General features: G+C 51.8%; 1 protein-coding gene across 1 annotated transcript in view; it reads left to right on the top strand.

Annotated features, from left to right (window-relative positions):
* The first annotated feature begins 6,247 nt into the window (after positions 1-6,247).
* HYOU1 (hypoxia up-regulated 1) overlaps positions 6,248-15,609 on the top strand; it is an 11,593-nt gene continuing 2,231 nt past the window's right edge. The window contains exons 1-23 of the mRNA XM_010830651.1: positions 6,248-6,379; positions 7,222-7,319; positions 7,541-7,634; positions 7,824-7,902; positions 8,055-8,209; positions 8,334-8,410; positions 8,848-9,029; positions 9,277-9,392; positions 10,463-10,655; positions 10,868-11,002; positions 11,157-11,239; positions 11,332-11,464; positions 11,625-11,812; positions 12,053-12,191; positions 12,715-12,775; positions 12,913-12,992; positions 13,501-13,686; positions 13,836-14,008; positions 14,091-14,178; positions 14,300-14,422; positions 14,554-14,687; positions 14,769-14,853; positions 15,484-15,609. Of these exons, the coding sequence (XP_010828953.1) occupies positions 7,229-7,319; positions 7,541-7,634; positions 7,824-7,902; positions 8,055-8,209; positions 8,334-8,410; positions 8,848-9,029; positions 9,277-9,392; positions 10,463-10,655; positions 10,868-11,002; positions 11,157-11,239; positions 11,332-11,464; positions 11,625-11,812; positions 12,053-12,191; positions 12,715-12,775; positions 12,913-12,992; positions 13,501-13,686; positions 13,836-14,008; positions 14,091-14,178; positions 14,300-14,422; positions 14,554-14,687; positions 14,769-14,853; positions 15,484-15,609 (2,721 nt within the window). The 5' untranslated portion in view covers positions 6,248-6,379; positions 7,222-7,228. The remainder of the gene's footprint in view (positions 6,380-7,221; positions 7,320-7,540; positions 7,635-7,823; positions 7,903-8,054; positions 8,210-8,333; positions 8,411-8,847; positions 9,030-9,276; positions 9,393-10,462; positions 10,656-10,867; positions 11,003-11,156; positions 11,240-11,331; positions 11,465-11,624; positions 11,813-12,052; positions 12,192-12,714; positions 12,776-12,912; positions 12,993-13,500; positions 13,687-13,835; positions 14,009-14,090; positions 14,179-14,299; positions 14,423-14,553; positions 14,688-14,768; positions 14,854-15,483) is intronic.

The raw sequence follows: 15,609 nt of genomic DNA, 5'->3' as shown, positions 1-15,609 counted from the left end.
TAACTACTGTAAAGTGTTTTTTTTCCTCTTAGCCCCTATAAAGGCTAGCAGCAGTTTCCACTTTAGGAACAAAAAGGTCAACCTAATAAAACTCAGAGGTCTTACAGTATAAGAGAGCGCAGGGCTTTAAGGCAACCATAAAACAGGAGAAAGGAGCAATTAGCTGATTATTGATTGTGAAAATCTGGCCTGCAAGAGGAACCTTCGTCATGAATTTGGTAAAGCACTTAACCAAGCTTTTAGCACTGCAATACTGCATATCTTTTAGTTTTATTTCTCTAGACTGAAAAGAAAAAAAGCTAACTAATGTATATTTAGTGCTTAGGATTTCCTAGCACTGTGTGAAGCACTTTACCTCCTTCTTTAATTTTGACACCAACCCTGTGATGCCGAAAGTTCAGCTTCTCTGTACACAGGTGCTGAATCAAATCTCAGTTTGAGTGAAGTGGAAAAGGATAGCTTTATTAGTTTGCCAAGCAAAGGGGGCCACAGTGGGCTAATACCCTCAAAGTTGTATGTCTCCACTTGGACAGTGAGTTTTATAGTAATTGTTCAAAGAGGGCGTGATCAGCTTGTTGACATTCTTCTGATGGGTTCATGGTGATGCAAAGAGAAATTAGCATAATTAACCTTCAGGTCAACTAATCTGAGGTCTACAAGCTTGTGGGCAGTATACCATCATTAACCATGTCAACTTCTGTCACCTGGAAGGGGTTTCAGTATCTGCAAAAATAACTCAAAGATACTGTTGTGTGTATCCATTGATGGGGAAACAGGACCTTGCCCCAAGACTGCTCTTGACTTGTTTGTTTCTCCCTGGTCTCACATCCCATCCCTTCCCTAGTTAACAACTGCTTGAATCTGCCTACTGGAACTCAGGGGAAGTGATGGAGGCTGAATGAAGGCTGTTTCCTACAATCAAAGAAATTGGGACACAAAGCCCTTGTACCCAGGAGCCCCACAGGCACTTTTTGATATGACCTGTGAGACATGTACCTGCATGCCTCTTTGAAAGATGTTGAAACTGAGGGCTAGGAGAGCTACACAACAGACACTTCTTCTGTAGTTCTAAAAATATTGCTATAAAAGTAGGAAAAAAAACTTACCCTGGTGCTTCTCCTGCCTAAAGTTACAGTAAATAAACCATCTAGTCTTTTGTGTGACACATACAAAATAATTTCTGAAATTATTATTGAAGTGTAACATGCAAACAGATTAAATGTACATACTACAATCCACTCAATTTTCACAAAGCCATTGCAACTACCATCCCCAAAGCCAGCCTTATGCCCTCTCCTTACTGTGAAAGGGTAAGTACCATCCCAACTTCTATGACTAGAATTTAATTTTGCCTGTTTTTAAACTTTATCCAAGTGAAGTCATAAACTGTGTGCTCTCTGGTTTCTGTCTGCTTTCACTGAATACTGTGTGGGATTTATTTAAGCAGTTGAATGTAAGAGACCAGTTGCTCTATAGAATTCCATTGTGTGAATCTACCACTATTTATTTGATCCAACTTTTTTTTTTTAACAACTTCACATGGCACTCAGGATCTTAGTTCCCCCAAAGGATCGAACTTGTGGCCCCACCAGTGACAGCACCAAGGCCTAACCACTGGACTGCCAGGGAATTCCCTATCTATACAGTTATTGCTGGGCATTGGAGCAGTATTCCATTTTAGTGCATTTTGAATTAAGCTGTTACAAAGTCTCAGTGAACAAAGTCTCCACATGAATATGTTCAAATAGATATATACCTAAGAATGGGGTAACTGGGTGACAACACATTTTAAATTCTGGACCAGGATGTTCACCATAATTGACATTGGCCTCAGCCCGTGACATGGTTATATAATGTATGCATGGTTTATAATGTATGCATGTGCTCTGACTTAGGTGTTCATTTTACTCATGTTCTGTGAGATGGCAGCTTTCTCCCTTGGGCTTCTGCATAGTGTAGGGGAGGGGAGGTAGTCCTCAAACGTTATTACAGGTTGTTCTGGAGCAGAACTAGTAGATTCAGCTGTCTTGTGCTGTGCTGTGCTTAATCAGTCAGTCGTACCCGACTCTTTGCGACCCAATGGACTGTAGCCCGCCAGGCTCCTCTGTCCATGGGGATTCTCCAGGCAAGAATACTGGAGTGGGTTGCCATGCCCTCCTCCAGGGGATCTTCCCAACTCAGGGATCGAACCTAGGTCTCCTGCATTGCAGGTGGATGCTTTATGGTCTGAGCCACCAGGGAAGCAGCTGTCCTGTTTCATCTAAGTCAGATGTTCTACATTAAAATTTTCCTACTGTTTTACACCTTGCTCTTGTGAAACTTCAATCTGGTCAGAGAACAAAACAGATGACTCCCCAGAGCAATTGCACCTGCTGCCCCTCCCGGGGGGGGACAGACACCCAGGTTGAGAAGCACAGCTGCTGCAGACTGTGCTCCCACCAAGGATATTCTGCGAGTGGGAGCTCACATAAGGAGCAGGGCAGACTTTCTTACTCTCCCAGTAAAGCCATCCAGTGATCACAAAAGTCTGTGGAAAATTCTTAAACAGATGGGAATACCAGACCACCTTACCTGCCTTCTGAGAAATCTGTATGCAGGTCAAGAAGCAACAGTTAGAACCAGATATGGAACAATGGATTGGTTCCAAATTGGGAAAGGAGTACGTCAAGGCTGTATATTGTCACTTTGCTTGTTTAACTTATATGCAGAGCACATCATGCGAAATGCTGGGCTGGATAAAGCACAAGATGGAATCAAGGTTGTTGGGAGAAAGAAGTAAAGTGAAAGTTGCTCAGTCATGTCAGACTGTTTGCAACCCCATGATCTACATAGTCCATGGAATTCTCCAGGCTAGAATACTGAAGTGGGCAGCTTTTCCCTTCTCCAGGGTATCTTCCCAACCCAGGGATCGAACCTAGGTCTCCTGCATTGTAGGTCGATTCTTTACCAGCTGAGCTACAAGGGAAGCCCACCCAGAGAGATATCAATAAACTCAGATATGCAGATGACACCACCCTTATGGCAGAAAGCAAAGAACTAAAGAGCCTCTTTATGAGGGTGAAAAAACTGGCTTAAAACTCAGCATTCAAAAAACTTAAGATCATGGCATCGGGTCTCATTACTTCATGGCAAATAGATGGGGAAACAGTGATAAGACTTTATTTTGGGGGGCTCCAAAATCACTGCAGATGGTGACTGCAGCCATGAAATTAAAAGATGCTTGCTCCTTGGAAGAAAAGTTAGGACCAACCTAGATAGCATATTAAAAAACAGAGACATTACTCTGCCAACAAAGGTCCGTCTAGTCAAAGCTATGGTTCTTCTGATAGATATGAGAGTTGGACTATAAAAGAAAGCTGAGCGCCAAAGAATTGATGCTTTTGAACTGTGGTGTTGGAGAAGACTCTTGAGAGTCCCTTGGACTGCAAAGAGATCCAACCAGTCAATCCTATGGGAAGTTTGTTCTGAATATTCACTGGAAAGACTGATGCTCCAGCTGAAGCTCCAACACTTTGGCCACATGATGCGAAGAACTGACTCATTGGAAAAGACCCTGATGCTGGGAAACTTTGAAGACAGGAGAAGGGGACAACAGAGGATGAGATGGATGGCATCACCGACTCAATGGACATGAGTTTGAGCAAGCTCCGGGAATTGGTGATGGACAGAGAAGCCTGGCGTGCTGCAGTCCATGGGATTGCAAAGAGTTGGACACGACTGAGCAACTGAACTGAAAATCATTCAATAGGTTTTTAACAAGTGTGCAAAACTGTGAACATACTTGTTTCCCAACAGATTGACCTTTGAAGGAAAGGTCATCCCCATCTCTGGAATCCCAACACCTAGCACAATGCTTGCATGCAGCACAGGGCCAATAAATGTTAAAGTGCATATTCTGTTTGAAAGAATCAACCCTACTGAATTGGAGAAGGAAATGGCAGCCCATTCCAGTACTGTTGCCTGGAAAATCCCATGGACGGAGGAGCCTGGTAGGCTGCAGTCCATGGGCTCACAAAGAGTCAGACACAACTGAGCGACTTCACTTTCACCCCACTGAATAGGTGGTCAAAAGTAGAGTCAGTTATTGAGAAACAAAATCTTGGGGACTTTGCTGGTGGCCCAGTGGTTAGGAATCTGCCTTCCAGTGCAGGGGACACAGGTTCAGTCCCTGGTTGGGGAACTAAATCCCACGTGCCACTGGGCAACTAAGCCTGCGCACCACAATGGGCTTAGAAAATAAGCAAAATCTTTCTCTGTGGCATTGAAATGACAACTTCTATGTTCATCAGTATGATTAAACAACTCCCATGCTATGGAATGTTCAATAGCAGTAAACAAGGTGAATCTGTATGCTGGAAAATACATGGAAAATACACCATGATTTATTTTAACCCAAGGAAAAAAAAAGCAAGTTGCAAACAAGCTAATTGTATAACATTTTACCATTTAAAAAAGACAGCAGCTACATGTTTCAAGATGCATACATGTATGTAAATAGAGGAAAAGGCCTAGAATGTTACACATCTAATAACAGCAGATAACTCTAGAGATTGTGGATATTATCAAAGAGATTTAACTTTATCTGGCGTATTAGAACTTTTTACAAGATTACATTTGTATATTATTTGTGTAATTAAACTGTGTTAGTTTCAAGCGAATTTCTATTTCTACCAATTTCTCTACTACCTGAAGACTGAACTATTCTTAAAAGGAAGGAAAACAGACCTCTCCTTGATACTGCCAGTAGGTTGATCTTCTAAGCAGACACCAGACTCAAATCTGAACCCAGCTGGATCTGTTTACTTTAACCTTTGCGTTTCGTCACTTAGTCACTAAAAGGATGCTGTCTACAACTGTACAAATATATAATGACCTGGCTAGGGGAACCTGCCCCCCTGCCTGAATGTTAAAGTGCCTTTATTCAGTTCCTACTGATACATCTGACCCTGCCCACCTGTGAATGGTTACAGGAAAGAAAAAATTAACACATCCCTTCCCTGATGCCTATTTTGCAGGATTTATGGCCTTTTTACTTTACTTCCACACCACCTCCTCCTCTCTGTTCTATAAAAGAAACTGACATTCAGACCCCAATCAGATGGTACTCTAGGGTGCAAGCCTGCCATCTTCTTGGTAGCCAGGTTTTCCGAATAAAGCCTAGTGTTTGCCTGAATCAGTTTGTCGTCCAACTATTGGCTAGTAGACAAAGCTTGGATTCTGTAACAGCCCTAAGCATTATAAAAAACTGTAGGGAAAGGACTAGATAAGATTTCCTGGGCTATCATAGCCAGGGCCTTCACAAGAACCTTCTGTAAAGGGAGGCTAGGCAACGATTTCATGAGAGGAAGCAGTGATACCATATTTAAGAAAAGTGCGCTGATGTCAGTAAAACTGGAAAAAGAAAGTGTGCTCTCACGACCATGCAGATTTCTATGGGCTTGTGAAGTACAGAGAGGGGAGTTAAGAGCACCAGAAACCTTTCCGAGGTGCTTTAATTCAGAAAGTAAACAGGCATAATGGAAGAGAAACAGGAGGTGGTGCATCTGTGCTTAACCAATTAGAGCCTCACAAAAGCGGCTTTTGTGTCAGGGATTTGCAGTTCGGCATGTTCTTTCTCAAACTGGAGTAAAGAGTCCAGGCCAACTTCTGCCACTAATACAAGCGTTATCTCCGACTCATCAGCGAACATCTCTCTTGGTGGCTTTAGTTTCCGCAAAGAAAGAAAGCGGGGGTTGAGGTGGACTAAGAAGTCATTCTCTGATTTCCAGCCAAAGCCTAGGGCAGTTCAATACCGACCAGCAAGCTAGCACCTCTTCCGCGTGGCTGCCTCGGGGATGCAAGGATGCGTGCTCCTCGGACGGGGATCCCAGATGACCAGAAGAGGCCCGAGTGCTGGGCCGCCCGTTTGCCGACTCGCTCCAGGCACCGAATCAGACCTTCAGCGCCGCGGCCGGAAAGGTCCCGTGAGCGCACCGGGATGGACGCTGGGCCGCGCGTGACGTGGACCAATCGGAGGCGGGCATCGGCGGTTTTCCTCCAACTGATGGACTGGCCTCTCCTTCGCCTTCGCGGCGGCGGCCGGAGACGGAGGAGGGGGTGGGCCTAGAACGTGGCCCAATGGGGACGCGCGCCGCGGCAGTGGGGGGCGGGGCCAGGCCCGCGGCGCAGGGCCGGGCAGCGGAGGCTCCAATGAGCGCACGCCGCGTCCGGGGCCGGCTGGTGCGCGAGACGCCGCGGAGAGGTTGGTGGCTAATGTAACAGTTTGCAAGCAGAGGGGAGTTGTGGAGGGCGCGGATTTGGGGGGCGCGCTGCTGGCCTCGTGGGTTTGTTCGGAGCTGCGTTTGTCCCAGAGCTGGGGCCACGGGAGCGGAGGCAAGAGGTAGCAGGGGTGGGGATGGCGATGGGAACCGGCCACCCCTAAGAGGAGGCAACGTGCTAGCTCCGGGGGCGGGTCAGTAGCGGGTGTGAGGGCCGCGCGGACGCCGGTACGCTTGGCCCCGCAGCTCGGTCCCTGGGGTGGTCTCATGCCTTAGAGGTGGGCTGGGACCCGTTTCCGGGAGTAGGAGCCGCCGCCTTTGGCCGGTAAGGCTTAGGTGAATTCGGAATACTGGCTGCCTTCTCGGCGCGGAACCTTATCGTTCCAGGCACAGTGGCTGTGTGTAGACAGCGGGGCCGGGATGGGATGGAGAAGGGGAGCGGGCGGGACAACCCGAAGGGATGCTGAGGACGAGACGTGCCCTTCTTCCATCCCTGCCTCCTCCAGCGTCACCCTCTCTCGGTTCCCGTTCAGGCCCGGCCAGGCTTTCCCCGCCAGTGGGGGAGCTCCAGGTGTAGGGAGGTAGTCTAGTCCTGAGCGGGGATCCCTGGCGGCACCCCAGGTGTGTGACAGCAGGGACAGTGCTGGGGTGCGCCCGTCGAGCTGCCTGTACAGTGGGCGGAAGGCCTTGGTCTCCTTCCTCCTGGCCTGTTACCATCACTGTTTCGGGATGTGGTGGCCAAAGGCTTGGATCCCCGGTGGTTCACCTGGGCCTTCCCGTGGTCATTTCTGAAGATGGTGAGAGTGCTTGGTTCTCATTAGAAGGGAAGGGGGGGGATGTACCCTGTCCTGCCCTGGATGAGGATGGAGTAGGTATGAATTTTAAAGCTTCTGTGTTCTGGATGAGGTTCTGCCTCCTTCACTCAGGGCATCCAGTTACAAGTGTTGTTTTTCTTCTCTCCTAGGGACACAATGGCAGCCACAGTCAGAAGGCAGAGGCCGAGGAGGCTAGCCTGTTGGGCCTTGATGACTGTGCTCTTGGCAGACCTGTTGGCACTGAGTGGTATGTACCCCAGCAGAGGCGTCAAAAGAAATATAAATGAGTGAATGATGGATGATATGTGGCGGGCAGGGGTAATGAGACTGGTGAATGGGAAACCTTTCCGCTCTTAGGTTGCCAGACCCAGACGTTTTTGTTTTGTCTGCTGCTGTCTTACCTTCTCCATGGAAAGCGGTAGAAGGCGGGGAAAGAGGGGCTAATTGACAGATCTGTTTCCCCTTCAGACACACTGGCAGTGATGTCTGTGGACCTGGGCAGCGAGTCTATGAAGGTGGCCATCGTCAAACCTGGAGTACCCATGGAGATTGTCTTGAACAAGTGAGGGCGGCCCCAGGGTCGGGTGGGGAAAAGAGGGTCCGCACCCCAGGCCCAAGTGTGTTCTTGGTAGTGGCCTCAACACGCTTTGTGTCTGCATGATTGTGGGGTGTTGTATGTACGTGGGGGTGTTAAGGCTCCTGAGAACACGCCGTGCCATAGGCACATGGCCCCAGTGTCTCTTTTCCTCAGGGAGTCCCGGAGGAAAACCCCAGTGACTGTGACCCTGAAAGAAAATGAACGATTCTTTGGCGACAGTGCAGCCAGCATGGTGAGCTCACAGCCCACCCCCTTCCCAAAGCAGTGGGCAGAGGAGAGGCAATGGCGGACTCCAGAGTCTGCTCCCTGATCGATCTCCGAGGTAGGTAGGTGATGGCAGGTTTGGGAGTCTTAACACTCTGCTCTTTCTTTACCTCTTCTCAGGCCATCAAGAACCCAAAGGCAACGCTGCGTTACTTCCAGCACCTCCTGGGGAAGCAGGAGAATAACCCCCATGTAGCCCTTTACAAAGCTCGTTTCCCCGAGCATGAGCTGGGCTTCGACCCGCAGAGGCAGACTGTGTACTTCCAAATCAGCCCGTGAGTGCCCTGCTGGAGAAGGTGGGCTCACGGGGCCTGGTGGGATCCCCGTCAACATGTGTTCACCACTGTCCTTGTGTGGATGCCAGGCTTTCCTCGCCGCTAACCATCTCCCCTCCCCCAGGCAGCTGCAGTTCTCGCCAGAGGAGGTCCTCAGCATGCTTCTCAACTACTCCCGGTCTCTGGCTGAAGATTTTGCAGGTGGGTGGCCAAGGTGGGGCCAGTGGAAGCCACCTTCCCTGGAGACTCAAATGAAGGCAGGTCTGAGTCCCCAGGAACATTTAGTAACATCTGATGACATTTTTGGTTGTCACAACTGGGGAGCTGCAGCCACTGCCATCTACTGAGTAGAAGCCACGGGTGCTGCCAAACGTCCTAGACTGCACACCTCTGCCGCCCAAAACAAAGAATTATCTGGCCCAGGGACTTTCCTGGTGGTTTAGTGGTTAAGACCCTGAGCTTCCACTGCAGGCGCACAGATTCAATCCCTGGTTGGGGAATGAAGATCCCATGTGCCATGTGGTGCGGCCAAGAAAGAAAAAGTACTATCTAGCCCAGAATGTCAGCTGTGCTGAGACTGAGAAACCCCCATCTAAGGTGTGGAGCTGGTGGGAACCCTGTTCTGTTTTCCTCTGTAGAGCAGCCCATCAAGGATGCAGTGATCACTGTGCCAGCCTTCTTCAACCAGGCTGAGCGCCGAGCCGTGCTGCAGGCTGCGCGAATGGCTGGCCTCAAGGTGCTGCAGCTCATCAATGACAACACCGCCACAGCCCTCAGCTATGGTGTCTTCCGCAGGAAAGATATCAACAGCACTGCCCAGGTGAGCCGGGGGGGGAGCTGCCGACCGGCCTGGCAGGGTGGCTGAGTCTGATGATGGAAGCCACTTGGCTTGTTTTGCATCTTATTTGCATGCTGGCTCTTGACAAATGCGGCAACAGCCCCCTCTCAGCTCCTTTTGCTGAGCTGTTTGGCTTTCATTCGAGTCGGTGCAGCCCTTTGGAGGCAGGCAGGCAGGCACCCTGGAGTTGTGTTAGGTTCCTGTGACAGTGGCCTCGATGTCTCTGCAGAATATCATGTTCTATGACATGGGCTCAGGCAGCACTGTGTGCACCATCGTGACCTACCAGACAGTGAAGACTAAGGATGCGGGGATCCAGCCGCAGCTGCAGATCCGGGGTGTGGGGTAAGTGGGTGCTGCGAGGAGGGCTGCTTGCTGAGCTGCCGTTGGGTCCGGGTTTCTTCTTGGAGGGTCAGCTGCCTCTCTTTCCTGCTCCCTGCAGGAATACTCTCCTGGCTAAAGCATCAGTCTTTGTAGGATACCTCTCCCAAAGAGCACGAGGTAGATGGAGATGCGGGGAGACAGTTTGGGAAGGTTGAGGGCAATGAATGTCCCAAGCTGCTTCTGAGGAAATCCATAAGGCCATAGGCCGTATGAGGAATGTTAGCTTCAACTATTTCTTTGTTCTTGGCATCTTTGCTTTCCTTGTTGCTGATGTTATGTTATTTCATGAACCCATTCTTTTCTGTCCACCTTTACGGCTTCCGTATTAGTCTGAACTGCTGTCACCTCTCACCTGCAGAATAGCATATCTCACTGCTGCCAGTGTGGCCTCCCTCCAGTTCTTTCTCCACATTCAGCTAGAGGGTTCTTTTCAAACCTGTCTGTATCTCATTTCTTTAGAAACCCTTCAGTGGCTCCACACCTTTGTCTTGGCTTATAAAGCCACCTGTATGACAACTCCAGCTTGGCTCTGACCCTGAACTCCAGCCATCTTTGCCCTCCATTGAACTTATACACTCTTGTTTTCTCACACCTCACCCTTTGCCTAGAATGTTCTTTCCTCTCTTCTTCACCTCATTAACTCCAGCTCATCTTCAAGTTTCAGCTCCAGCATCACTTCTTCACAGAACTTTCCCAGACATCTCTAAATAGCTGAAATTTCACTTATCTATGTTCTAGTGGCATTATCTGTCTCTCTGTTATAATACAGAGGATTGCTAAAATTTCACAGTGTGGTTAATTGCTCGATTATAAACTGTTTGATAACAGGGACCTTGTCTTTTTTTTTCCTTCTTACAATTGTATTTCCAGAGACAAATACATAATTTGATGCATAGTAGTTACAGTTGAATAAATGGCCAGATGGACTATGGCTGAGAGGTGTTAGCCGTGTGGGTGAGAGCCAGGTTCCTGTGTGGATGAAGGGACCCCGTGTGTTCCTCACACTTGTCCCTCTTCCCTTTCCTGCACAGGTTTGACCGTACCCTGGGGGGCCTGGAGATGGAGCTCCGCCTGCGTGAGCACCTGGCCAGGCTTTTCAATGAGCAGCGCAAGGGTCAGAGAGCAAAGGACGTGCGAGAGAACCCTCGTGCCATGGCCAAGCTGCTGCGTGAGGCCAATCGACTGAAGACCGTTCTGAGCGCCAATGCTGATCACATGGCCCAGGTGCTCACACGTGGCTGCTTGAGGGCAAAGATTTCCCGCCCCCCACCAGAGGATGGAGGACCCCACCACCCTGAGCTCGATTTCGGGGTGGCCCATCACTTGTTCCCATGCTTCCTGCCTGCCTCCCAGTATCCTGTCCCCTTGGTATCTGACCCACCAACCCAGAGAGCAGGACCTGGGTGAGTGCTCTGACCTTCCTGTTCCTTTCCCAGATCGAGGGCCTGATGGACGATGTGGATTTCAAGGCAAAGGTGACTCGAGTGGAGTTTGAAGAGTTGTGTGCAGACTTGTTTGAGCGGGTCCCTGGGCCCGTGCAGCAGGCGCTGCAGAGTGCAGAGATGAAACTGGTGAGGCAGGGTCATCGGGGTGGGTGTGGCGGGGAGGCAGACGGGATGGAAAGTGAAGAGGTGGCAGGGAGGAGGGAAGAAGTCAGAGAAGAGTCTGTGCTGAGGAGGAGGGTGACCTTGGAGCCAACCCATCCCCCGCTTTCTCCCCCTACAGGATGAGATTGAGCAGGTGATCCTGGTGGGCGGGGCCACTCGTGTCCCCAAAGTGCAGGAGGTGCTGCTGAAGGCTGTGGGCAAGTGAGTGTGGGGCCTGAGCAGCAGGAGGGCTGAGGGGAGGGGGGCCAGGCCAGGCTGCAGATGGATGGTCCTGAGCCTTGGGATGTTCACAGGGAGGAGCTGGGGAAGAACATCAATGCCGACGAAGCCGCTGCTATGGGGGCTGTGTACCAGGCGGCCGCGCTCAGCAAAGCCTTCAAGGTGAAGCCTTTCGTCATCCGGGATGCAGTGATCTACCCCATCCTGGTGAGTAAGCCTGTGTGCTGGGTGGAAGGCTCCCCATACCTCTCCCAGGGTCATCTCCACTGTCTGCTCAAGCCTATCCCTCTGTCTTCCTGCCATCGGCATTCCCCACCCCAGACCCTGCTGTGCTTCTCCACCGGGCCTCCCTTCTCCTGCCATGTAGGTGGAGTTCACGAGGGAGGTGGAGGAGGAGACTGGGGTCCGCAGCCTGAAGCACAATAAGCGCGTCCTCTTCTCCCGCATGGGACCCTACCCTCAACGCAAAGTCATCACCTTTAACCGCTACAGCCATGACTTCAACTTCCACATCAACTATGGTGACCTGGGCTTCCTGGGGCCTGAGGATCTTCGGTGAGGGGGTGGGGCCAGATGGGGACTCCAGGGAGGGAGGGATGGGGTCTGCGGGTGACACAGGGGAAGCAGCCTGTGGGCTTGGGCTTGGGTTTGGGCTGAGCTTCTCCTCTGGGAGGTGCTTCCATCTTGAGGGTGTCCTCGGGGAGGGCCCCATGTCTCATACCCAGAGGCTGTGTAGACTAGAGCTTGGAGGCAGGCTTGCAGGCTCCCCTGAATGGGTTTCTCCTCCCCACCCAGGGTATTTGGCTCCCAGAATCTGACCACAGTGAAGCTAAAAGGTGTGGGAGAGAGCTTCAAGAAGTATCCCGACTATGAGTCCAAGGGCATCAAGGCTCACTTCAACCTGGACGAGAGTGGTGTGCTCAGCCTGGACAGGGTGAGAGCAGGAGCCCCCCTGTGCCAGGCGGGGCCCAGGCACCACCAGCCTCTTCAACAGCGGTTCCTTGTAGTGTTCAAACATGGTCAATAAAGTGGGTCTGGGAGTTGGATAAATCTTGAGCTAAACAAGGGATCTGGTGTGGGCCATCTCAGAGCCTGTGAATGCTCACTGACGTTGTAATTTTCAGGGTCTAGGATGGCTGAGAAACCTGCTTATTAACAACAGTTCATGGGATTTGTATCTTTTAGAACATACTGTGGACAACCATGGCCCATTCTGTTGAGTGGAGGAGTGTGAGGGTGAGGAGGGGGAAGCTCCAGTCCCCTCTCAAAGGGCTTGTAATCAACCAGGGGTGGAGGAGACTCCATCCAGAAGCCCTTGGAGGAGGCAGGGGAGAGGACAGGCTAGCACAGCTGGAAGTCACATGATTGTGCCTAAACAGTGACCCGCCAGGCAGGATGTTTGTGGAGAAAAGGTGGGTTAGCATGTGCTTGTCTTCACCTCGGATCCATGTTGTCAGGTGGAGTCTGTGTTTGAGACGCTGGTGGAGGACAGCCCAGAAGAGGAATCTACTCTGACCAGTAAGATGAGTGTGTGCACGTGTGTGAGAGAGTGTCCTTGTGTGCCTTCCAGGGAGGTGGGCAGGCCTCCCCCTTAGGGTTGGGGGTGGAGTCACTTCTGTGGCGCTCTTTAAGTCTTTGGGTTTTCCTCTTTCTAGAACTTGGCAACACCATCTCCAGCCTGTTTGGAGGTGGCAGCACACCAGATACTAAAGAAAATGGTACTGACACAGTCCAGGTAAGGCCAGGGTGGAGCCAGGGGAGCGTGTAGGACAGTGCATGGGACCAGGCGGCAGCAGCAGAGACTGGGGGTTGGGGTGTTGATCCCAGCTTTTCAGGATATGATAGGCCCCGCCTCCTCTTAGCCTGTGGAGAAGGGAATGGCAACCCACTCTAGTATTCTTGCCTGAAGAATTACATGGACAGAGGAGCCTGGTTTCTACAGTCCATGGGGTCGCAAAGAGTTGGACACAACTGAATCTTTCTTTCTTTCCCCTTAGCCCGAGCTGGGTTCACCAAACCCTTCTCTGGATTCTAAGCCATCCCAAGGCTCACCGTCACCTCCAGACACTTTTCCTTTGTCCAGCTAGACTGCCTCAGTCCAGACGCCCATTGCCCATTTCCACACAGTGGTCCTCTGTCTCCCTCAAGCTATGTCATAGGCAGTGAGCCCTTCAAAGCAGAGCCAGTCCTGATCCATGGGCCCTGCTGGTGACTCCTCAGAGGGTGTGTCTGTTTGTTTCCAGGAGGAGGAGGAAGGGCCTGCTGAGGGGAGCAAGGACGAGCCTGGAGAGCAAGCAGAGCTCAAGGAGGAAGCTGAGGCCCCAGCGGAGGACACCTCTTCGCCCCCACCCCCTGAGGCTAAGGGGGCTGCAGCCCCTGAAGGAGAAAAGGCTGCAGAGAAAGACGGCGGGGACAAGCCCGAGGCCCAGGTGAGCTCTCGGCAGAGTGAAGTCGGCTTGGACCCCGAGGCTGACGGGACAGGCACCTGCCGTGCTTCCTGTCCCCAGAGCCATCCCCACCCGTGGAGGACAGGAGGGCTGATCATGCTTTCCCTCACACCCTCGTCTCTTCCCCACAGAAGCCAAGCGAGAAGGGAGAGGCGGGGTCTGAGGGTGCCCCTCCAGCCCCGGAGGAAGAAAAGAAGCAGAAACCAGCCCGGAAGCAGAGGATGGTGGAGGAGATCGGAGTGGAGCTGGTCGTCCTGGACCTGCCTGACTTGCCCGAGGACCAGCTGGCCCGCTCGGCCCAGAAGTGAGTAAAGGCTGCAAGCGTGCGGAGGGTGGGCGCAGGCTATGGAGCAGCACCCCTCACTCCTGCTGCCCCTCGGCCACAGACTCCAGGACCTGACACTCCGGGACCTGCAGAAGCAGGAACGGGAGAAAGCAGCCAACAGCTTGGAAGCCTTCATCTTTGAGACTCAGGTTGGTGGGCTGGGACACAGGCCTGCCTCAGGACAAGGGATGGGGTCGGGGAGGAGGGTCCTGCCCCAAGAGCCTTGCCCCGAGGGCCTGCTGCACACTCGCGCTCTGTGCACCTCCCCAGGACAAGCTGTACCAGCCCGAGTACCAGGAAGTGTCGACCGAGGAGCAGCGTGAGGACATCTCTGGGAAGCTCAGTGCCACGTCCACTTGGCTGGAGGATGAGGGCTTTGGGGCCACCACAGCGGTGAGAGGGCTCCCAGGATGTGGTGGGCAGGATGGGGAAAGGAAAGAGAGCTGGGGTGTGAGGTCATAAAGAAGGATGCAAGGCTGTCGTCCCCTAACCCCTCTGCCCTCTCCCACCCCCACGTCCGTCAGATGTTGAAGGAGAAGTTGGCTGAACTACGGAAGCTGTGCCACGGGCTCTTTTTTCGGGTGGAAGAGCGCAAGAAGTGGCCCGAACGGCTGTCTGCCCTGGATAATCTCCTCAATCATTCCAGCATGTTCCTCAAGTGAGCAGCCCCTCTGCTCTTCTTCCCCACTCAGTCCCACCCCTGTCCTTCCTGGGCTGACGGTCTCCTCTCTGACTGCAGGGGGGCCCGGCTCATCCCAGAGATGGACCAGATCTTCACTGAAGTGGAGATGACAACGTTAGAGAAAATCATCAATGAGACCTGGGTAATCCCCATATAAATACTTAATTGGAGACTTACCTGGCAAGGTGGGCCATCCTTGGCAGCAGGGGAGATGCGGAGAAATGGAGACTCAGCAGTCATTGCCTCCTGGCTTGGCAGCTCATTGGAAAGGCAAAAGATGGCTGCATTTGGGATCACGTCTGATCAGTCCCAGACCAGGGTCATAGGCATGAGTCGTCGATTAGAGGGGTAGTGGAGCCCATCCCTGCGGGATCAGAGAGAGCTGCTCTGAGGAGCTGGGGCTTGAACTGCATGCAGAAATTGGGGCAGGGTTTGGGGAGCTCAGAATGACCTGTCGTGAGATGCAGAAGCTGTTCTGGATGTGGGGGCTGTTTTTTGAACCAGAGCACCAAAGCGGTTGAAATAAGGAGAAAAATAAGAGGTTCAACTGTGGTTAGTCCATAGAAATAGGATGGAAACCAGAAATAGGCAGTTTGGCACTCCCTTGTGGAGAGCCTCAGATGCCATCCTGAGGTATCTGTTTGCTTCGGGGGCTGACAGTGACGGGCAGTGATTTGAGGTCTGAGGGGAAGAGCCAGAGGTTGGTTGGGGTGTGTTTCATCCGGGACAGAGGCATCTGCTGGCTCCAAGCCTGTCCTGACCTCGCCCACAGGCCTGGAAGAACACAACCGTGGCCGAGCAGGCCAAGCTTCCCACCACAGAGAAGCCCGTGTTGCTCTCGAAAGACATCGAGGCCAAGATGGCGGCCCTGGACCGCGAGGTGCAGTATCTGCTCAAT

This window comes from Bison bison, unplaced genomic scaffold, assembly GCF_000754665.1.
Source record: "Bison bison bison isolate TAMUID 2011002044 unplaced genomic scaffold, Bison_UMD1.0 scf7180017864518, whole genome shotgun sequence".
Taxonomy (NCBI): domain Eukaryota; kingdom Metazoa; phylum Chordata; class Mammalia; order Artiodactyla; family Bovidae; genus Bison; species Bison bison.
Note: the sequence above shows the minus strand (reverse complement) of the source record. Positions and strands in the feature narration are given on the sequence as shown.